Source organism: Aulonocara stuartgranti (assembly GCF_965226115.1).
Source record: "Aulonocara stuartgranti genome assembly, chromosome: 7".
Taxonomy (NCBI): Eukaryota; Metazoa; Chordata; class Actinopteri; order Cichliformes; family Cichlidae; genus Aulonocara; species Aulonocara stuartgranti.
Window position 1 is genome coordinate 39,006,777 of NC_138945.1, and position 24,282 is coordinate 39,031,058.

General features: G+C 41.8%; 1 protein-coding gene across 5 annotated transcripts in view; it reads left to right on the forward strand.

Moving 5' to 3' along the window:
* pip5kl1 (phosphatidylinositol-4-phosphate 5-kinase-like 1) overlaps nucleotides 1–24,282 on the forward strand; it is a 65,908-nt gene that overhangs the window by 5,974 nt on the left and 35,652 nt on the right. The window contains exons 3-4 of one of the 5 annotated variants that reach the window (XM_082541654.1): nucleotides 636–1,020; nucleotides 12,928–13,131. In XM_082541654.1, coding sequence (XP_082397780.1) covers nucleotides 12,928–13,131 — 204 coding nt within the window. In that variant the 5' untranslated portion in view covers nucleotides 636–1,020. Of the gene's footprint in view, nucleotides 1–635; nucleotides 1,021–3,540; nucleotides 3,722–8,227; nucleotides 8,338–8,680; nucleotides 8,926–12,799; nucleotides 12,816–12,927; nucleotides 13,132–24,282 lie in introns of those variants that run through there. The other 4 variants (XM_082541655.1, XM_082541653.1, XM_082541656.1 and 1 more) reach the window with 4 other exon arrangements.

Here is a 24,282-nt window from a genome sequence, read left to right on the forward strand (position 1 = left end):
CACAGAGTCCAAGGTCAGCTTGTGGCTCCAGTTACCAGGAGTGTGGCTCTAAAGCTGCAGCCACCTGGATCAGACTAGTCAAAGTGGCAATAAGCCTTTAATTTAGTTTATAGATGCTTGTCATAGAACAATAATCTGTGTGCAATTTTATAAATCTCTAAAGAATTCATATTGTTTAGAAACACGTTTATATGTGCTGTATAGCTGGACATGAGACTCTGCGGGCACTGCCTCACTTTTGAGACGCTGTTTAAAGAAATGCAGTTTTGGTTATATTGTCCAGTCCCATTAGTCACTCCTTTGCTGTCAGATTAGAGAAAAAAAATCTTTCCCTGAGTGAGATTGGGTGATTTAAGCCACACATAATTTGAGCCTATGACGCTTTTATAAAATCAGATATAATAAATGTGTTGAACATCAGCTCGCCACAGCCATTTCAGCTCACTGAACTTCATATTTTTTCCACATGCTGGGACAGCATTTCTCCAATCCATGGATGCTTTGTTGATAAAATGGGTTATGAAACATTTTGTCCTCTGTCCTCTGTTCACAATCACTCCCTCTTCTTCAGTTAAAGCTGTAATACGCAGCTATTTTAATTGGAATTGGATAAATGGCACTCTTTTATTCCCCAGCCCAACATCTCCAAGCTTGTTCTGGCAGTTTGTCATGCGGGCGAGTGGCTACGATCTCCGAGGAAAAAGGACATTCCCAAGGACACATTCCCTAGAATGCGTTCCCAAGGATGCATTGTCAAGGACGCCGTGAGCAGAGCTCTGGAGATGTGAAGCCCGGCAGCAGGGGAATGGAGGAAGCTGCACAGAGTCAGGAGGAAGAGGTGCAAGCTCAAGGCTAACACAACCGGCAAAACCAAAAAGATGAAGAGCTGCTGGGTTTCCTCCTGACTGAACCGTGGCTCAGTAACAGCTTATTAGATTCATTTAAACTGGATACATCCTCTCTGAGCGGATCAAGAATCCTGGCTACACACGAGAGGACTCTGAGCCCACAGACCATTAGGTTGGTACACTTACTACTCTGTTATTAACCAGTATTGTTCAAAATTGTTTGGTATTTGGCTTTTTGCAAAGGTGTCGGCTCACTAATTGTTGATCCAAAGTCAAATCAGTCTATTTCAGAGGATTTTTAACTGCTAGACAGACATCAGAGTGGCAGACAGAAATACTGGGAAACTTGCAGATTATACCTGCAGGAGCTTTCAAGGCTTCCACTCTTCTGCGAAGGCTTCCTACAGGATTTTTGTGTCTGTGGGAATGTTGTTCATTCATCCAGATGAGCATTTGTAAGTTCAGACACTGATTGCACACTTGCACACTCCCTTCTGGTATGATCAAAGTGTTTGATGGGGTTGAGGTCAGGGCTCTGTGCAAACCAGTCAAGTTCTGCCACATCTAACTCTGTCAGTCATGCCTGTTTGGACCTTTCTTTGTGCAGAAATCATTTTTTCAACCAGTTTCCACAAAGCTGAGAGTTCCAAAATGTCTTGCTGAGCATGATTTACAGGTGCGGTCTAATGCTTTTGTCTATAGCGTGCCTCTTCTTCATTTGGCCGGCAATAAAACATCTAACACTTTCTTCTACTGCATTTTATGAACAGGGTTTGATACAGGAATGACATTTTTCCTTCACCGCTCTGACTCAGTATCCTAAAGTTTCGATCGTTCATTGTGAAAATTCAACTAATGAGTTGCAGTTTTTCCCCTCAAAGTGAAGGAGAACTGGTTCTGTTTGTTTCCAGTCTACAGTTTTCATGTATAATTTTCAAATGTTGTGCGATAGTAAATATCAATAACGAACTCGAGCTGATTTAATTTGGTTGAAAATCAGTTCATAGTTAAGATCAAGGTCACAGGAAATGTGCAAGTCAGTATTCAAATATCAGATATCAGTAAATCTGTAATATGACCTTCATTGTAAGCACCCAAAGTCAATATAATTGAGTATAACATCATATGAAAGAGCATGGTGAGAGCTACGACATCACAATGACACCACAAGTTTCACAATCTCACACACACGATATGTAGTATCTTACAATAGTGGACATTAGGAGACTTTTTTACAGCTTGTAGAAGCCAACAATTCAGTCCGTTCTGCTCCAGTTATCTTGGTAAAGGCCATTATTTTCTGGTATTTGTTCTCTTAATGTCTTTGTATTATCTGAGATCCCACTCTCAGTGAGACAAAACAGGTAAAAGCCCACATCCGAGACTTATTTGTTTTTTCGCGCCCTGAAATCTGAGGCAACGTTTGAACGTGAATATCTCAAAGACTTTTAAAGAAAAGGCTGAAAATTTCACTTGTCTTTCTTACCATCAAAATAAATCAGAATCTATCATTTGGGACAGAAAAAAGACCATTTACTTTCATGTTAATACTTTTATCATGAAATCCTTTGTCACAAAAATGACGAAAGACCCATTTTATTCAACCTTCACTGCATCCTTGAACCTCCTCCAAGGTCAACTTCTTTTCCTCCTACCTGGCAACACCATCTTCATCATCCTTTGTCCAATATATCCACTCTCTCTCCTCCATACATGTCCAAATCATCACATCCTTCCTTCTCTAACTTTGTCTCCAAATTGTTCATCTGAGCTGTCACCCTGATATTTAACTTGCATCCAAATTAGACTACTGTAATTCCCTCTACTTGGGCCTCCCATCTTCCTCTATCCACCGCCTCCAGTTAGTTCAAAACGCAGCTGCGCATCTCCTAACTGATACTAGAAATTATGCCCACATCACACCAGTTTTAGCCAACCTACATTGGCTTCCTGTTGAATATCGCATCAATTTCAAAATTCTCTTGCTTACCTTTAAAATTTTAAACAATTTGGCTCCCAGCTATCTATGCAAACTCCTCCATTTGTATATCCCTAATAAGGCACTTAGATCTTCTAATCAAATGCTCCTGATGCAACCGAGGTCTCGTCTGAAGTTCAGAGGTGGTCAGGCCCTTGCTGCCGTAGCTCCCAGACTCTGGAATAACCTTTTGATTCAAACTAATATGCTATTTCATGGCTAGTTATGTGTTGTTGTTGTTTTTTACTCATATTGTTCATATTGTTTCCTGCCCTCCTTTTACCTGTTTCTTTTATGCTGTCTTATGCTATTTCTCTGACCAACTGTGAAGCACTTTGGTCAGCTTTGTTGTATTATTATGTGCTATAGAAATACATTTTGATTTGATTTGATCCGAAAGAATTTGCAAAAAAGAAAAAAAAATGGAGAAAAAGCAAATTAAAATCCAATAACTCTGGTGTCTCCAAGTGAAAATCTACGTTGAAGGTATTGTATATGTTTGTATATCGTCTGAGAGGAGTTGGGGTTTCTTGTCTGTGGAGTGTTGGGTGTGTTTTCAGATGGATGGAGACTCGAGTCCAGTTGGCTGGAAAACCTCCAGCAGTGAGTCAGCAGAGTTTGCGCTGCAGTTGCATTCCCACTTTGCCAACAAACCTTTTATTTCTGCACCTCTGCTTGCCTCATATTGACTGCAGTATCAGAGCTGCAGCTGCCGGCAGTCGTGTCTGCCTCAGACAGTCAGTGCCAGTGTGGGTGTGACCGCTGGGTGAGCCGGGCTATGCTCCGATGACATCACACGGTCATTCTGCAGGCTGACATGTGACACACATGCACTCAGTGAGTGACACACACTGGGAGAGACACGGACAGGCCGACCATCAGCTGCTGTACAGAGGCAAGTGAAACGCTTTGAATCTGATTGCTTCCATAATGCGTGCAGTCACTGCTAGAGATCAACTGTGTGAGGGGTTTCACCCAAGCTGCTGATGTGTAGTCACCTCCCCGGGCTGCTGTGTGCAGTTATTAGACACTGTCAGCTTTGTTTTTGTTACAATCATCAGATTCTCATTTAAAGATGAAATGTCCTCAATTCATTTTGAGTTGGCTGTCTGCTCACAGCCGTATAGTGACCAAATCAGTTGTTGCAACTTTGCTGTCCATAAAAACAGCATCAACTTCTGTTTGTTTGGAAGTTTCACCATCACACTGTGACTGCTTTTGACTGCAAAGATGCCTCTGTGGCCATTGAGTGCCATAAATGTTGACCATGCATTGACCGCGTTAATGGCTTCCATCATGACATTAGTGAGCGGTTACTTCCCCATCACATTAGTCAGCTAATCAATCCATGGCCGGATTTACTGGGGTTGGGATTGTATTCTGAAAATTGCATAAATCAACAAATGTAAGATAATGTGCACGCAGGATTATGGGCGTCAGTGTGAAGGTTGTTGTTTCGGTCTTTGGTTTGAATGAAGTTAAGTTCTTAATGTCATGGTCCTGGATGACTGGGTCTGTGACCCAGTGTTTTGTGTTGTTTATTATTAATAATCTTCTCTTTTGTGTTATTTAGAGTTCTTAGTCTATTGGTTTCTCTCTGTGTTCCATGTTTGCGCTGTAACCCCTTGTCAAGTCCGCGTCTGTATTATATTTCCTGTTTTACTTTGACAGTCTGGATCTTATGTTAATATTTCTAGTTTTGCTTCCCTTGTCTCGTCCTGCCTAATTACTCTCAGCTGTGCTCTCCTCCTGTGTCTCATTCCCCTTGTTATCCCTCAGTGTAGCCCCGTGTTTCTCTTCATCAGTGTCACGATCTCCCTCATATACAGTGGGGCAAAAAAGTATTTAGTCAGCCACCGATTGTGCAAGTTCCCCCACTTAAAATGATGACAGAGGTCAGTAATTTGCACCAGAGGTACACTTCAACTGTGAGAGACAGAATGTGAAAAAAAAAATCCATGAATCCACATGGTAGGATTTGTAAAGAATTTATTCGTAAATCAGGGTGGAAAATAAGTATTTGGTCAATAACAAAAATACAACTCAATACTTTGTAACATAACCTTTGTTGGCAATAACAGAGGTCAAACGTCTACTATAGGTCTTTACCAGGTTTGCACACACAGTAATAATAATAATAATAATAATACATTTTATTTAAATAGCGCCTTTCAAAGCACCCAAGGACACTGTACAACAGTAGCTGGTATTTTGGCCCATTCCTCCATGCAGATCTTCTCGAGAGCAGTGATGTTTGGGGGCTGTCGCCGAGCAACATGGACTTTCAACTCCCGCCACAGATTTTCTATGGGGTTGAGGTCTGGAGACTGGCTAGGCCACTCCAGGACTTTCAAATGCTTCTTACGGAGCCACTCCTTTGTTGCCCGGGCGGTGTGTTTTGGATCATTGTCATGTTGGAAGACCCAGCCTCGTTTCGTTTTCAAAGTTCTCACTGATGGAAGGAGGTTTTGGCTCAAAATCTCACGATACATGGCCCCATTCATTCTGTCCTTAACACGGATCAGTCGTCCTGTCCCCTTGGCAGAAAAACAGCCCCATAGCATGATGTTTCCACCCCCATGCTTCACAGTAGGTATGGTGTTCTTGGGATGCAACTCAGTATTCTTCTTCCTCCAAACACGACGAGTTGAGTTTATACCAAAACGTTCTACTTTGGTTTCATCTGACCACATGACATTCTCCCAATCCTCTGCTGTATCATCCATGTGCTCTCTGGCAAACTTCAGACGGGCCTGGACATGCACTGGCTTCAGCAGCGGAACACGTCTGGCACTGCGGGATTTGATTCCCTGCCGTTGTAGTGTGTTACTGATGGTGACCTTTGTTACTTTGGTCCCAGCTCTCTGCAGGTCATTCACCAGGTCCCCCCGTGTGGTTCTGGGATCTTTGCTCACCGTTCTCATGATCATTTTGACCCCACGGGATGAGATCTTGGCATGGAGCCCCAGATTGAGGGAGATTATCAGTGGTCTTGTATGTCTTCCATTTTCTGATGATTGCTCCCACAGTTGATTTTTTCACACCAAGCTGCTTGCCTATTGTAGATTCACTCTTCCCAGTCTGGTGCAGGTCTACAATACTTTTCCTGGTGTCCTTCGAAAGCTCTTTGGTCTTGGCCATGGCGGAGTTTGGAGTCTGACTGTTTGAGGCTGTGGACAGGTGTCTTTTATACAGATGATGAGTTCAAACAGGTGCCATTCATACAGGTAACGAGTGGGGGACAGAAAAGCTTCTTACAGAAGACGTTACAGGTCTGTGAGAGCCAGAGATTTTCCTTGTTTGAGGTGACCAAATACTTATTTTCCACCCTAATTTACGAATAAATTCTTTACAAATCCTACCATGTGAATTCATGGATTTTTTTTTCACATTCTGTCTCTCACAGTTGAAGTGTACCTCTGGTGCAAATTACTGACCTCTGTCATCATTTTAAGTGGGGGAACTTGCACAATCGGTGGCTGACTAAATACTTTTTTGCCCCACTGTATGTCTGTGTGTTCTGTTTGCCAAGCCTGCCAAGTTTAATTTAGTTTTTCCCCAGTGTTCAGCAATAAAGCTAACATTTTGAGTTTCAGCTTGGCCTCTGCATTTGAGTCTGAATTTTGGGACCTTTCATGCCTCCCTGCACACAAACCATGGCACTTAACAGGGTTGTGCTTTATTTTGGCCACATGTTAACTAGGCACGCTTTCATAACTGGAAGATGTTCCCTCTCATATTGGCGTCACAGATTTTCTGCAAAAATAAATAAAACTTTTTTTAATAGACTAATTATTTATTAGAAGGGTTGGAAGAAAGGTTAGACGCTAACTGTACCAAAACCCTAATCCTTGATCATTGCCAGTGTCATGGTAGATGTTAGGAGTTTAAAACCCTGCAACACAAGAATTCACACAGGAAAACAGGGAAAAGCTAAACTAAGCTGTGCCCTGCTTCTCTGCAGGTTTTAGACTTTTTAAAGCCATCCAGTGGGGTGGATTGGGTCTTTCAGTGAGCGAGTTCAGGCCCTAGGGCCACGTATTTGACTCACCTGTCTTAGCAGTGGGACATGATTCTGTGCTAATAAGCAAACTCTGTGGTAAATGCACCTGACCAGTTTGGACTGACAAGAGGGTAGAAAAAAATGCAAATCAGAGTTCAGTGAGTGTATTAGTCGGCAGGTAGGCATCTATTATGATGGGTTTATTCTTGTTGTTGCACCAAAGAAATCTTAAAATATCCACTAAAATCTTGGCCTGATCAGTAACACTGCATACTTACACTGTTCATATGAAAGATAATCAAAACATTTTAATGTTGATAATTAGAGCAGGGCGATATGACCAAAAATATTTATCACGATATACATTTGAAAATTTGCGATAACGATATAACTGACGATATAATTGACACTAGACAAAATACTTTACAACTCCTCTACTTTATTGGTGCAAAAAAACACCCCCATCAATGTATTTTCACTTACACAAGCAGCTTTTTAAGTGCATTAAAGTTATATAAAAAGTTAACAGTGCAAATGCAAATTCCTTGCTGACAGTTTAACCAAAAGGCATTTTCAGTGGAAACTGGCCGACATATCCTCAGCATAACCACGTATAATATCCACAAAACTTAAAAAGAGGTTATACACACGCAATACGGTAATATTATATTGAAGCACAGTACGTATCCCTCCGCGAGGCTCCTGCCTACGATAGCAGTAATGCTCCGACAATCCATCAAGCGGTGCGGCTTCGTAGCTTAGCAAAGTCGTACTGAAACATTTGACAGATTTTCCAGCGCCGTGTACATAAAATCGTTTCGAGGTCAGTAAACACAACCAGAATTCATACATAAGGCACACGGGATTATAAGGGGCACTGTCGATTTTCAGAAAAATCAAAGGATTGATTTTAAGTGTGCCGTATTTTCCAAACAATACGGCAATAACGACGGCCCGCTAGCATGCTCTACCAAAAATAGTGCTTTGTTGTGTATCTGACGGACGAAAGCTAAACCAGTTTCACACCACTGAAGTTGCAGCATTTTTACAAACCAATTCTGGTTCATCAGTTTCATTCAACGATCCGCTTTCGCTCGTCTCATTCTGCGTCGTAGCCAAGTGCGCATGTAAACAAAGGCACTGCGCATGTGCGTTTTACCCATATTCTATCGCGATATTTCATTTTCTTATCATTGCCCAACATTACACCGGTATTACCGTGAACGGCATGATATAGCCCAGCCCTATTGATAATGATGGTTTTCACACATTTTTATATCCTGACTCATCTCCATCAGTTTAGCTGTTTTCATTGTCATGCTGTGCATTACTCTGCAAAACATCACAAGACCAGGGAAATTACAACTGACTCAAATCCTATGCTAGTGTTACATTTTTTTATTTGTTTCCTGGGTTCCCAAACAACCTTCCACCTATCATCTTTACCACAGCAATGGGCCTGGAAGCCTGGAATGGGTGGACTTCAAAAATCACCAAAACGTGTATTAGTTAGTATTTTTTTTATTGAAAAAGATTCTATGTACCATAAATGTTTTATGGTACATAAAAATAACAACAGCTGGGGTCAAAAAAAATGATCTGACGGTTAAAATCTTTTCTATACTTGGGTTTATAAAAAGGGCAGTATGTTTGCCATATCCAATCTCTGTCTGTAACGTTATTATTTTATTTAATATTTAATTCCTTTCATTTGTTTTATATTTTTTTTGGCCTGTAATTGGCATGCAATTCTGGGTTTTATCCTTTCTATTGTTATCATATTGCTGATGTTTTGCTCACTTGCGTTGCTTTGACACACTTTTATTTTCATTGGTGAAAGTGAAACTCTCTGGAAGGGAAAGCTGCTATGAATTCCACTGGAACCCATGTTTGTCACAAACAGCAGCCGCCAATGTACGGAGCAAGTCCTAGCACGATCTAATAATAATTTATGGCAGGCTGGTGTGCACATCAGCTGCTGTGCTACTGAATTCACATGAGAAAGCCAGCGGGTGTTTAACAGTCTTACATGAGTTGGATGTGGTGTGCCGACAGCTGGCAAGCATCAGAGAGTTGGCAGAAAGGCAAGAGAGCAGGTAAGTCTTTCCTGTGACATGTTACAGGTAATTGGGTTCAGAGCTGGTAAGTACAGCTATAAATTTCTTCAAGCAACAGGTAGACAAGTTTCCAGATAAGCAAGTTTCCAGATGAACCTTCTCCTTCTGTGGAAGTTTGGAGCAGCTAGCTTGGAGACGTGAAAGCACACTGCGTTACCACAAAAGCGGCAGGTAACAGAGGTGGCCTAATTCTCACCATATAATGGTGCAGAGAACTGCTGTACTCTACACTTGATTACCAGATAGAGGGCAGGTGTTGGAAGGACTGTTTCAATGGAGAAATTCCAGGCAGGGGGTGGAGCAGGAGACAGAAGCCATCACTGCATCTCCGCCTGAGGCTCCAAAGCAAGGAAAAGGTTAAGAAACAAAAGAAAAGACTTCCAGCCACCTGCCTCGTAAATCAAATAATGCACTCCCTCTCTACTAGCTTTCCTCTTGGGTGTAGATTCACACTTCCTACAAGTTTATCCAGATCCAAGTTTTAGGCTTCACTGGAGTTTTTGAAATTGCTCTAGGTCTAATTAATCTCCTCGGACCAGTTTGCCTTGGGAGACTTTACCTGGGTTATACAGTTCATCAGTTTGGGGGGTTTGTGGTGGCTTATCAGTTATTTAGAGTTTACACTTGATTGTAATGGATGTTTGAAGGCTTCCAGTCTTGCTGTAATCAAGACTGAAACTTAGTTAATGGTTCTTTTAATTAATTGAATACAGCACTGTTTCAGTTACAGTTAAGTAAAGGTATAAAGGTTAGATTTCAGGAGGTCGAATGTAAAGTACCAGTTTATTGCCGGCACATCCAGCTGCCAGTAATTATTGTGCTTTAACTTCCAGAAGTTGCTCAAAAAAAATGGATCGCCCGTGATTTATCTCCCAAGAGATAGAGACCAGCTCTACCAGCTCTGCAGCTTTAATGAGCTCAACACATAAACCAGTTCTCCACGTGATGCGCTAAATACTTTTTATAATGTTAGAAAACCCAGTCTACCCAACAGACAAAGTCTCTCCAGCATGTCCTGGGTCGGGCCTGAGGACTCATACCAAGACACTTAGAAGGCACCCTGATCAAACCACCTTAAGTCTTGCGTTTTGATGTGGAAGAGGAACTGCTCTAGTCTTATCTCTGAAGCTGAGCCCATCCTGCCTTCAGGGGAGGCTCATGTCTAGCACACGTACCTCACCCTCATGCTTTCAGTCTGTACCCACAGCACAGATGTGGAATGTAGATCAACCAGTAAATCTAAAGCTTTGCTTCAACGCTCAGCTCTCCACCACAGCAGAACGGGTTCGGCAGATGCTGCATCAATCAGTCACTCTTCCACTCAATCCTTCCCCGGACTGTGAACAAGACCTGTGTCTCGTGCTGCTGTTCTGCAGCCTCGATGAGCCTCGATAAGGTTTCAAAATAAGAGCGGCAGATTGTCCGCAAGTAAAATCCTCTTAAACAGATTAAAGATACGTTCTAAACTTATTTGTAGAATACAGCTGTTAACATACCTGGGTGACTAACAGACATGGGCAGTAATGTGTAATCCGATTAGTTTTTTCAAGTAATGAGTAAAGTAAGGGATTACTAAAGCAAAAAAGTAATTACATTACTGTTAGTTTCCCCTAAGCAGGCGCCGTTACTACGTTATTAAGTCGTGATTTTGTTTGTGAGAGTGTCTCATGACAATGACATACGAGTGTGCAACATCCATGGCAACAACAGATGTGTGTAGATCAACAACGGACAAATGGAGTGCTGGAGAGAGTGCAACCATGCAGTGTTTAAAGCGTGGAAGGTCAGACATTACTTTGAGTTTGATTCCATAAAAAGTGACAAAAAGATTAGTGTAGGGGGCGCTTTGAGTGTACTGGGTATCAGGCCCATTGTTATGGGTCATCTGGTCCCTGTAGTTAGAGCCTGGTTTGCACTGCCAGCAGTAAATCTGATTCGTTGAGGGTGGGCGTTGGACTCCAGCAGGCCTGTCCTGTCACTGTACTTTATTATGTATTTGTTTACAGAAAGTTAAAGCAAAAAAACCCAAAAAACAGGAAACTTAATGAAGCAGGACACCTGTCCATTTTTACACCCTGTGAAATAGTTATATGTCAGTTTCAGCATTATAAGAGCCAAGTAAGGTTGAATGATGAATAGATTTGCAACGTTCTATAAACATCAGTTGCAACTTTGCCAGATGATGTTCTACTAATCAATTATGTGCCAGTTATTAAACATTATTAAATATAATTTACTGCAATTTATTTTATTTTTTTTACCAGTTATTAACAATGGTTATTACAGTTTGTCACCATTGTTAAAGACGTGCTGAAGCCGAACACTCAGACCATCAAACAGCATCAGGAGAGGCTGTGATCAGACAGGAAGCTTTTGTTTCTCAGTCAAAGTGAAGAACAGAGAGAGGAGCTCAAAAGGTCCAAGGAGCGCAGCGTCATGCATGTTGCTATGGACGCGTCCAATGGCATGGCAGGCTAATTTACAAAAGGAAGGTAACGCTGTGACGTGAGTGCTGAGGCACTGTTTTCCTTATAAAGCACCAGCTGATAAAAATGGTAATCTCAGATGGGTTTAAATTGCAGGATAAAGACTCTGTAATAACAGATCTTAATGTTGTTTCTAAAATGAAGGTTTTATTACTGATGAAGTGACTCTGTTTATTTGAAGCCAAATACAAGTATTTTTTTTATTTGTTTCTTTAGTTTCTTTGCAACACTGAGACTGCTCAGACTGACACCTCCTCACATGTAATCACATCATCAGGACCCACTGTGCTTCATTGGTCACTGAGCAGATATGAAGTTTTCCAGGAGTGAATTATAACCCAAACCACCATCTTCATAAAATAAAACCAAGTGGTTTTAGTGTCTATTTTCATTCATGAGTCACTTTATTAGATACACCTGTTCAGCTGAATGTTAATGCAGATGTATTATCAGTCAATCACATGGCAGCAACTCATCATATAAAAAATGGTGAAGATGAGCTGCTGACGTTCAAATTGAGCATCAGAATGGGGAAGAAATGTGATTTAAAGGTTTTTGGATATTGTTGGTCAGCTGGTCTGAGTATTTCAGAAACAGCTGAGATCTCTAGGGTTACAGAAAATGGTCAGAAAGAAAAATAGAAAGCCTTGTTGATGTTAGAGATCAGCTGAGAATGGCCACACAGCATGCAGAAGAGCTTCTCTGAAAGCAAAGTAGCACTGCAGATGGGCAGGAGAAGACCACCCAATGCACCATTTCGTTTAGCTAAAAACAGGAAACTAGGACTACAATTCCCATTATGCTTATCAAACTGGACAACTAAAGCCTGGAAGAACTTCTCAGTTTGTGCTGTGACATTTGGATAGTAGGGTCAAAATTTGGTGGAAACAACAACAAGAAAGGGCGGAGCCATCCTGCCTCTATCAAAAAAGCTGCTGCTGACCATGTCCACCAGTCAACCTTTCTACCTATCTTTTGGCAGTTGTTTCCAGCAGGATAAGGTAGTTTTTTCTACTCTCAACGGTCTTTCTTGCTACAAGTACCTCATTCACTCAGTCACACATTTATACAAGTGCTTTTTATGCCTAAACGCTGATGAATGCATCATTCACCATCAAAAACTATCAGTTACTATTTATTCCATAGGAGTCTTTTTGTTTCTCTGGCTTAGTACTGAGTGGCTCGGGTGTGTAGAGCTCACAGGGTCAAACATTTACTGTAAAACACATGACATGACCACGCAATTAAAATGTTTTTCTGTGGCATTCAGAGGAGCAGCATTATGGCATTATCCACAGCACAGCCCATGAAGCTTTTATCCCTTTGTGTTGGTTTCCATGGTTACTCTGTTAAAGACTCAACTGACAGTCAGCTGTCTTTTGTGTTAGTCACTGGCCTCTCTGGCCTCCACTCACACTCTGATTTCTTTTCTCCTCTGCGTCCACAGTGGAGCAGTCACATTTTTTCCTCATCGGGCTGTTTTTCTCTATCTCAGATGGAGATGTCGACAGCCGGTCCAGGGATGTTGAGTCACCAGCAGCGCTCCATGAAGAGAAGGCGGTGGGGAGGTCTGAGGCAGCAGTGGAAACTTCTGGGCCTGTTTGAGATTGACCAACAGCATGAGTTCTACAGCCTGACCTGCATGATGAAGGAGGGATTGGCTGCAGCCATCCAGAACACCATCGATGACCCACCCGCAGTGAGTAGCTGTCAGGAAACAGTGCAGCCACTTACACATGGCGGCTTCACACAAAGCCACCTGCTTTGTAGTGAAGTGGAAGCAGTTAGCAAAATAAGCTGAAAGGTGTCACTACCACATATACTAACAGTTACCATGGAGTAGTTGTGGGTGTTTTGAGAGGAGCCCATTTAGGTCGTGGACACATGAATTTTACCTGTCATAAGTTTATGTTTTTGAAAGTAGAGATCATAAAAAAAGAGGGTTTGAGCTGACTGATAAATGGAAAATACTACATTCTCAAACAACTCCAGTAGTCCTTTTATCCTCTAAGTGGGACATTCAATTATAAACTCATTAGGAAAGTGATACTGAGGTCATAAATCAAGTGACTTCAATACAATCAGACTTTTAAAAAAAAAACTTGGGGTCTCTCCCCATTAAAAATAATACACTCTTACGTACTAAAACATTAGCTTTACTTTTGTATATGAAAGATGAACAATCAAGCCTTTATGGCTGTTGTCATGTTGGGCTTTAGGAGCCCAAAGTAACCAAAATTAGATGGTGTGTGGAGTGTAACCATATGGCTACATCACACAGACAAAGATACCTGTTAACTGGTGCTGAGTAAAATCCAAATAAAGATAAATTTTGCCTTATTATTTGTTGGATAAGACAAAGTGGTCCAGTTCTAGGATTTCAATTAAGTAAGGTGAAGCCTAGCAGCTACAGTCACCTTTGTCACATCCACCTCTCAGTCAAAGAGGCTGCACCTCTAAAATTGTAAACTTAATATAATCCTTAAGAACATTTGGACTGGTGGGTTGTTGTACAGTTCTTATAAGGGAAAAAATGAGCTACAGGGACCAAAATCGTTCTTTATAACAGGTTGTAAGATCTTTATTTCTGCTCTAAAGCTGCAAAGGTTCATATTTTAACAGTTTTTCTTTTTGAAGCCTCTAGTGGACATCAGAGGAACTGCAGTTTGTGGTACATCCATATTAGCTCAGATTTCTGCTTGGTTTTGTGTTAGTAGCAGTAGTAGCAGAGTCAGTGAATCCTTGGCAGTATATTACTTTTGTTTACCTTCCATAAATTAAAAAATAAAAGCAGATTACCAAACTGAAAATTCTCTTGTTATATTGCATTAATGAGGCCTGATTATCCTTGTTGTCTTGTCTTGTCTGCTTAGTTTCATGTGAATGAGCCATAACCTACCCTCCAACCACCAAAAAAAACCTTATTATCCATTTATAATATGCAGTTCTTCCAAAGAAAATGTGCTGCTTGTGTAAATGTATTGTATTACAAGTTGGTATTACATTAAAGTACCACTGAGCTGTGACACTGGACTGTTGACACAATCTTCAGAGTGCCAACAAAAAGTCATGAGAGAGTGAATGAAAGCTGTTGCATAATATTTCTACATCATCAACTATAATGTGTCACATGGCGTAATCAGACTACAAAGGTCGTCTGTAATGGCATCTACAGCGACACCACAGCTGTGAAGGCATTGATTATTGGATTACTGCACAGAACCTGTGAGCTGCAAAAATCACAGCTTCACGCTCATTCCAAAGTGAGAAATGAGGGCTGAGGAATTTCACTGTGCAGATTCACACAAAGAACTAGTTCAGTTGTTGTTAATGTAGGGACACCAGAGCTACAGTGACTGAACAGCTTGTCTAAACCGAGAGACAGATGAAACCACTCACGAAAATATAAAATATAATATGATGAATGCTTACATATCTGAGAAATATAAATGAATATTTTGTTGAAGTTTAGCTGGTTAACACGGGCTAAAAACGGTTCGACTTTGAATATAAAAGGTCATTTTTGTAATTACCCTCTGCAAACCTGTACTATAACTTCTACCACAGGAGGGCAGTATTGTAAAACCGAGATCTGAAATCTAAGAAAATGTAATATTGTTGAGACTGAGGTGATGAAATGTTACCTGAAAGCAAGAGGTTTAATGGTTTGACTGTCCTGCTTAGTAAATGTGTTCTTTTGGTTTTCCAGCTTATCAAAGAATTGCTCAATAATGCACAGAAAGTTCAAGAAAATCTAAAACTTGTTTCCACTCTGAGGTTGAGTGAGAGAAGCTGACACTTACACTGACACTTAGATAGTGTCTGACCAATTCTGGTAAAAGGCAGATTTTGGAAACAAGCAAAAGGTTAAATACAAGGGAGGTTTAAATAAGTAGAGGAAAGAGGATCTAACTGATTCTAAATAAGCAGAAAGAAAGACAGGGAGTGTGGATGATGAAATCCTCTTTTCTCTGATTCTTAGAATGACCAAAGTTTTAAAAATGAATCATGTTTTACTCAGTTTGACTCGAAATGAATGAGTCAGACCGTAAAGTTGTAAGAAAGTGTTTACAGAGGTCAGGGCTGATGGTTCCTTGGACTTTTATAGGACAGGAAGTCGTTTTTTTTGTGTGCCTGGTGGCCTTTAAAAAGAATGCAAGCTTAAAGCATTTCTGCATTTCCTTTACTTTTCAGACCTAGAAGCTAGGTCCATCCTTTATATTGTTTATGATTCCAGTGAGTATTTCCTCACTGGCACACTCAAACTGAGACTGGCAGAGTGGATGCTGTCATGAGTCACTGGGCCTTCTTACTGTATGAAGTCATGTTGCTTGTTTCTTTGCATTTTGTTGATCAATTTAGTCATTTTCCAATGGCTACCTTTTATTAAATGCACTGGAAGGTCAGTTTCCTAAATAATAATTCAACAGAGTTCGTTTTTCATGTGCTGCAGTTTGAGGCCACAGAGAAACGCTTACAAATTATAAAGTAATATTTTCCTATGTTCCTGCTCCCTCACTCAACAATCCTTTTTTTCTTTTTTTCATTCCCTTCACGTTGAAGTCAAAGTCATGGTTGCAATACTATCATCAGCATATGGCTGATTAGATTATATCACTTTTGAAAAAAAAAAAAACTTCAGACATTACTTAAAAAGTAAAAACTCGATTAAAATTTTTATGTAATTAATAAGAGGCGTTGTAAATAAGTAATCTCTAAAATCTAATTAAATTAAAATCAAAAATATTTTTTTTTAATTTAAAAGGGTTTTAGTATGCGACAGAATAAATAATAGTCATGGACATGAATATAGTAAACTCAAGCTCTTTTAATTTCTGGGGAGAAACTAAATAAAAAGCATTTAAACTGCATTTCAATTCAAAACAGAGAAACAAAAATAATATCCCTGGCCAAAATTGGGCAGACTTAAAAATAAAGTCCTATTTTAAGTACCTTAACCTCCTAGGACCTGGCGTCCACATATGTGGACATCGCATTTTGGGTTATTTAGACCAAAATACTCAATTTGGGCCTGATATCCACTTATGAGGACACTATGCTGGTACTGTTTTATCAAAATTTTAAATGAATATCCTCATATGTGGCTCTTATTTTTCTTAAAAAAAAAAAAAGCCCAAAAAAAAATCTGGTAATTCTTTTTTTTTTACATTCATCAAGCCCCAATCAGCCCAAATATCAAAAAGAAATTAAAAATGCATGCCGTGGAAGAGTTCGGGTCTTAGGAGGTTAAGTACATTTTCAAAATGGCATTGTCTTTAAATAATAATAATAAAAATGTCATCATAAAGTGCAGTTTTTCTTCTTTAAAAGACTAAGGCAGAAACATAAACGTTTATTTGACCAGGTTCACCTTTAAACTCTGAGTACCCTTAGCCAAAAAGTATTTTGTACATTAGGCTAAAACAATGTGATCATCGAACGTTTTAGTGCAAAAAATAACAAATCCATTGGACTCACAATACCTGCATGCTTATTTATTGGCCGTCTCTTTCAGCCAGTTACTTAGACAAACTAGCCTGTTCGCATAGATAGAAGTGGCAGGACTCATCAAATACTTGCAGGCCAGGACAGACAGTTGCTGGTGGGTCCCTGCTCGACCCTGTTACGCAGGGCTTCATCATCTGAATCAGGGTCCGAGGACAATGAAGAGAATCAGAATCAGAATACTTTATTGATCCCTGGGGGAAATTATTTAAGAGAAGAGGCTCTTTGTCTTTGCTGGCTCCTTTGTGGTGGCATCTTTACACTGTTCCTGCAGCAGGGCCTCAAGGCTGGTCCAAACCTCTTCTCACTCTCCCCTTGCAAGACACAAATCCTTAAAGTGTGTATCAAGCACAGTAGCTATCTTGAACAACTGATGGTTGAGTGTAGCTACACGTTGGGATAGGTCCTTTGTGAAGGCAGTCTTAAATTTCACCATGTAGTTTGAGTCATCATCAGAGACCTCCATGGTGTGATGCAGGAGGCAGAAAGCAGGAAAAACCACTGAACATGAGACCTCCACGAAGCTCAGTCACAAACCTGTAGTAGACTGTTCAAGAAAGTAATTATTAACCTACACAATAACTAAACTATAAAGCTTTTTGAAGAAACAGTAACAATAAGTTAAAAAATAGTTTTATTTACCTGCATGGCTCAAGGACAGTTGCCAGCTTTGGAGTTTTACCAGCTCTGATGGAGTTAAAATGACTAGCTTGTGCTTTTGTTTGTCTAGCACAGCAAAAACAGCCTCTTGATTCTTTAGTAGATGTGAAACCATATCCAGCGTTGAATTCCACTGTGTGGAAACATCCTGTATGAGTGGCTTTTTCTGTTGCCCCAGGCTTGTTTGCTCATGTGTAGTTCCTCCATACTAGCAGGGCTGTCGTTTTAAAATGGCGCCGGTGAGGTCGGCTGCCGTGCTGGATGCTCTGCCCCAACTTCTCCACTTTTTGCAGTTTTTCGTCACTTTTTGCTATATCTGCGATAATCTTGCATGGGCATCATGCAAAACACACAAATCCGCTACAGTAGAGACACTTTGGTTTCTATTGGTCTGCAATACACGAACATTTCACCATGTTTAACTCCGGACCCAACCTGGCCAAAGGAGATCCTGAGAGAGAACAAAGGACGCGACCCTAAGCGACGGCCTCGAGGTAAAAGAGCCGGCATCAGGAACAGGCTATGGGCTCGCGCACACCGCGCACCCATGCCCAGTATCCTGCTAGCCAATGTTCAATCCATCAAGAACAAGCTTGATGACCTCAGAGCCAGAATCAAGTTCCAGAGAGACATTCGGGACTGCAATCTCCTCTGCTTCACCGAGACTTGGCTGAACCCAGCGATACCAGACCACGCCGTGCAGCCGACGGGGTTCTTTTCGGTTTACCGCATGGACAGGACAATGGAGTCGGGGAAGAAAAGAGGTGGTGGAGTGTGTTTGATGGTGAACAACAGATGGTGCGACAGCACAAACATCTCCCCACTCACACACTCTTGCTCGCCCAATCTGGAGCTTTTGATCGTTAAGTGTCGCCCTTTCTATCTCCCTCGGGAATTCACTGCGGTCATTGCCTGCACTGCTTACATTCCGCCTCACGCGGACTCGAACACTGCCTTATGTGAGCTACATGAGGCTCTCACACATCAACAAACACTTCACCGAGATGCCGCACTCATTGTTATGGGAGATTTTAACAGAGTGAATCTCAAACGGACATTTCACAACCTTCACCAGCACATCAACTGCCCCACCCGGGGCACGAGGACATTAGACCACTGCTACACCCTGTTCAAGAACTGTTACAAGGCTCAGCCCCTGCCGGCATTTGGAAAATCGGACCATGCCGCCATCTTCCTCATGCCTGCTTACAAACAAAGGCTAAAGCAGCAACCACCAATCAGGAGGGAGGTCGCTCGCTGGACGGACCAATCGGTGGCCGCGCTGCAGGACGCACTGGATGATGCACTGGATGATGCACTGGATGACGCAGACTGGGACATGTTTCGGCGCAGCTCTGATGACATCAACATGTTTACGGAAGCGGTTGTGGGATTTATCGGGAAACTAGCGGATGACACAGCAGAAAGAATTATCATCCGAACGTTTCCCAACCAGAAGCCGTGGGTGGATAAAAACATCTGCGATGCTCTGAGATCATGCACCGCTGCCTACAATGAAGGGCTTGTCTCCGGTAATATGGACCTATACAAGGCTGTGTCCTACAACGTGCGCAGCGCGGTCCGAAAGGCAAAGCGGAGCTACGGGGAAAAACTAGAGTCACAGCTACGACAGTGCGACTCTAGGAGCCTGTGGAAAGGACTGCGGACTATAACGGACTATAAACGACCAGCTTCTTCAATGATGAATGCAGATGCTTCACTGGCTGATGAGCTGAACACGTTTTATGCTCGCTTCGACGCCGCAGCAATTAAAACAACAAACGGCTGCGCGCGCTCGGAGTGCACCAGTGAAGAAAATGCATTCGTCATCACAGAGCATGCCGTGAGGAACACCTTCAGGAGGGTGAACACCAGGAAGGCAGCAGGACCAGATGCAATCCCTGGCCGGGTCCTTAGAGCCTGCGCTGATCAACTAGCACCGGTGTTCACGGAGATCTTCAACCTCTCCCTGGCCCAAGCTGTGGTTCCCACGTGCTTCAAACAGTTCATTATTGTCCCTGTTCCAAAGAAACAACAGCCCGCTTGCCACAATGACTACCGTCCAGTAGCACTGACTTCAATTGTGATGAAGTGTTTTGAAAGACTGATGAGAGATCACATCACTTCTTCACTTCCTGCCACCATCGACTCACTTCAGTTTGCTTACCGGACTAATCGTTCCACAGACGATGCCATATCTCACCTGCTCCACACATCCCTGAGTCACCTGGACACTGGCAGAGGGAATTATGTTAGGATGCTGTTCGTGGACTACAGTTCAGCATTCAACACAATAATTCCCTCTAAGCTTTTCACCAAGTTGACGGATCTAGGACTCAGCTCATCACTGTGTCAGTGGATCCTCAACTTCCTCACAGACAGACCCCAATCAGTGAGGGTGGGAAAACAAGTCTCCCCCTCCATCTCACTCAGCACTGGAGTGCCTCAGGGCTGTGTTTTAAGCCCCCTGCTGTACTCACTGTACACTTATGACTGTGTAGCCACATCAGACACCACCTCCATTGTCAAGTTTGCTGACGACACTGCTGTTGTGGGCCTGATCTCCGACAACATCGAGACGGCCTACCTGGAGGAGATTAGGAACCTGGAGACCTGGTGCCAGGAGAATAACCTCCTCCTAAACATCAGCAAGACTAAGGAGCTGATCGTGGACTTCACTACAAAGCAGGCGAGGAATTACAAACCCCTCATCATCAGTGGCACGCCAGTGGAGAGAGTGGACAGTTTCCGATACCTGGGTGTCCACATCACTCAGGACCTGTCATGGTCCTGTCACATCAACACCCTGGTTAAGAAAGCCCGTCAGCGTCTCTTCTTCCTCAGAAGACTTAGAGACTTCCATCTGCCACTGAAGGTGCTCAAGAACTTCTACTCCTGCACCATCGAGAGCGTCCTGACGGCAAACATCTGCACCTGGTTTGGGAACAGCACCAAGCAGGACAGACGAGATCTGCAAAGGGTGGTGCGCTCGGCCGAACGCATCATTCAATCAGAGCTCCCTGACCTGCTGTCCATCTACACCAAGCGGTGCAAGTCCAAAGCTAGGAAGATTATGATGGACCTCTCCCATCCCAACAATGGACTCTTCTCACTGTTGAGGTCTGGGAAGCGCTTCCGCTCCCTTAAGGCCAAAACAGAGGCAATGAGGAGGAGCTTCTTCCCCCAGGCTATTCGGGGCCTGAACCAGGTGTAGGACTGGACTCTCCCAAACACGTCACTATAAGACTGGACTCTCACACACGTCACCACACGCACCACCACACATTTCCTATAATCCTATAATTCCTATAATTTATAATCCTTATCTTTATAATCTCTTCTGCTATTTGCACATTCTTTACTGTAAATTCCTAAGTTAATTTGTAAATTTTTGTAGTAAACTGTAAATTGTAAATATTGTAAAACTTTTCTTCTGTCATTTAATGGTCGGGCATTGTACAGCTACAAGCATTTCACCCCCATGTCATACTGTGTATGGTTGTGTGTGTGTGTGACAAATAAAATTTGAATTTGAATTTGAATTTGAAAAGGCATCTAAAACAGAAATAAAGAATTTTACTGGAAATAGTCTTTCGGCACAGCATTTCGAAAGTTGGATCACCTGATGCTAACTGTAGCACATTTTCTCACCCCCTATCTTCTACCACTGATAGTGGTCTACAGTCCAGAGCAATTAATTTTGCAAGAGAATCTGTAAGTTTGTCCGATGTTGACTTACTAATTTTGGTCCTGAAGCCTGTCATTTCATCAAGTTTGGGCTACCGACACCTTTTCTTACTACAAATTTGTTTAGGACAAATTAGCTGTTAGCTACCACTAACAGCTTTCCCAATTTCTGTGCTCGCTGCATCATGTTTTGCATTTAGATGCTGCCATAAGGTTGAAGTGCTTCGGTGGTATGCAAACTCCTTTTTGCACAATTTGCACAAAACCTCGCTTTTATCAAATCTTCCATCGGGTAGTCTTTTGAAATGAAATTTGCCTCTGATCAGTCCTAGCAACGCACTTTCTTCTGATTCTTTGTAGGTCTGATTTGTGCAACAGTGTAACTGGTATAGCAGGAGATCATACAATGACAAACTTTCCCTTTTGCTTGGAATGCAAAGTGTGATTAGATGCATTATTATTTTTAACGTGCTATTTTTTTCAATTAATTAATCGCAAACAAAGCATTAAATTCCCACCCCCATTAAAAAGCCTTTCCTTGACCCACCTGTCTTAGGTAATTATGGACCAATCTTAAAATTTGTAATTGTAGTTGTAAAACAGCAGGCTGGTCATCTGCAGAGGAATGGCTGTTCTAGACAAATGTATTAAAATTACAAAAATAAAAGAATCAATAAAATAAGTAAATTTGTCTAATGTACATAGTCATACCAAAGACAAAAACAAGTTCCCAGTGATGATTTCACAAAAACATTTGTACGTCTTTTGAAGTCAATTGAAATCAACTGAATGAGCTTCAAATCCTTCTTTAATGTCTTCTTTGCAAGCTCAGTACGAACTGATGGAACGGTGAATGTCCTGAGACCGCAGTCTATGAATAAAATGTTTGTGTAACATGTACTCTGATGAATAAGAGGGCATTGAAGTTATTTTACTCAGCCCTGAAAATCTTATCTTAATGACCTTACTGCATCACCCCATTAGAGCACTTTGCTCCCTGACTGCAGGCTTACTTGTGCAATATGAATACATTTAATTGAATTGAACTGAGTTTACAGGTTGCAGAGCAACCATGTTACAGATGTGTTTAGTTAGTCTTCATCTGTTATTGTGTTTTATTTTTAGCTCACTTTCAGTATTTCAAGTCATTTCATGGAAACAGTAGACACAGAAACATAAAATCTCTGAAATTATAGAAATTTCCATCTACAGTCAACAATTCTTTAGCAGTTCCTGTAAGTTCCGGTGTTTGTGGGTCATAGTTTCTGTTAGCTGTCCTCTTACAGGGAGTGCAGAATTATTAGGCAAGTTGTATTTTTGAGGAATAATTTTATTATTGAACAACAACCATGTTCTCAATGAACCCAAAAAACTCATTAATATCAAAGCTGAATGTTTTTGGAAGTAGTTTTTAGTTTGTTTTTAGTTTTAGCTATTTTAGGGGGATATCTGTGTGTGCAGGTGACTATTACTGTGCATAATTATTAGGCAACTTAACAAAAAACAAATATATACCCCTTTCAATTATTGATTTTTACCAGTGAAACCAATATAACATCTCCACATTCACAAATATACATTTCTGACATTCAAAAACAAAACAAAAACAAATCAGCGACCAATATAGCCACCTTTCTTTGCAAGGACACTCAAAAGCCTGCCATCCATGGATTCTGTCAGTGTTTTCATCTGTTCACCATCAACATTGCATGCAGCAGCAACCACAGCCTCCCAGACACTGTTCAGAGAGGTGGACTGTTTTCCCTCCTTGTAAATCTCACATTTGATGATGGCCCACAGGTTCTCAATGGGATTCAGACCAGGTGAACAAGGTGGCCATGTCAATAGTTTTTCTTCTTTTATACCCTTTCTTGCCAGCCACGCTGTGGAGTACTTGGACGCGTGTGATGGAGCATTGTCCTGCATGAAAATCATGTTTTTCTTGAAGGATGCAGACTTCTTCCTGTACCACTGCTTGAAGAAGGTGTCTTCCAGAAACTGGCAGTAGGACTGGGAGTTGAGCTTGACTCCATCCTCAACCCGAAAAGGCCCCACAAGCTCATCTTTGATGATACCAGCCCAAACCAGTACTCCACCTCCACCTTGCTGGCGTCTGAGTGGGACTGGAGCTCTCTGCCCTTTACCAATCCAGCCACGGGCCCATCCATGTGGCCCATCAAGACTCACTCTCATTTCATCAGTCCATAAAACCTTAGAAAAACCAGTCTTGAGATATTTCTTGGCCCAGTCTTGACGTTTCAGCTTGTGTGTCTTGTTCAGTGGTGGTCGTCTTTCAGCCTTTCTTACCTTGGCCATGTCTCTGAGTATTGCACACCTTGTGCTTTTGGGCACTCCAGTGATGTTGCAGCTCTGAAATATGGCCAAACTGGTGGCAAGTGGCATCTTGGCAGCTGCACGCTTGACTTTTCTCAGTTCATGGGCAGATATTTTGCCCCTTGGTTTTTCCACACGCTTCTTGCGACCCTGTTGACTATTTTGAATGAAACGCTTGATTGTTTGATGATCACGCTTCAGAAGCTTTGCAATTTTGAGACTGCTGCATCCCTCTGCAAGATATCTCACTATTTTTGACTTTTCTGAGCCTGTCAAGTCCTTCTTTTGACCCATTTTGCCAAAGGAAAGGACGTTGCCTAATAATTATGCACACCTGATATAGGGTGTTGATGTCATTAGACCACACCCCTTCTTATTACAGAGATGCACATCACCTAATATGCTTAATTGGTAGTAGGCTTTCGAGCCTATACAGCTTGGAGTAAGACAACATGCATGAAGAGGGTGATGTGGACAAAATACTCATTTGCCTAATAATTCTGCACTCCCTGTACACTGTGTTCGTGTTTTCCTCCGAAACAATAAGTTCCCTTGGAGCAGCCTTTCAACGCCTCTCTCTGTCTCTCGCTAGCAAAGTTGACCCAGACAACAAAGTAAAGCTAGTTTTCGGCTACGAGCCCGACACGGAACCCGACTACGGTGT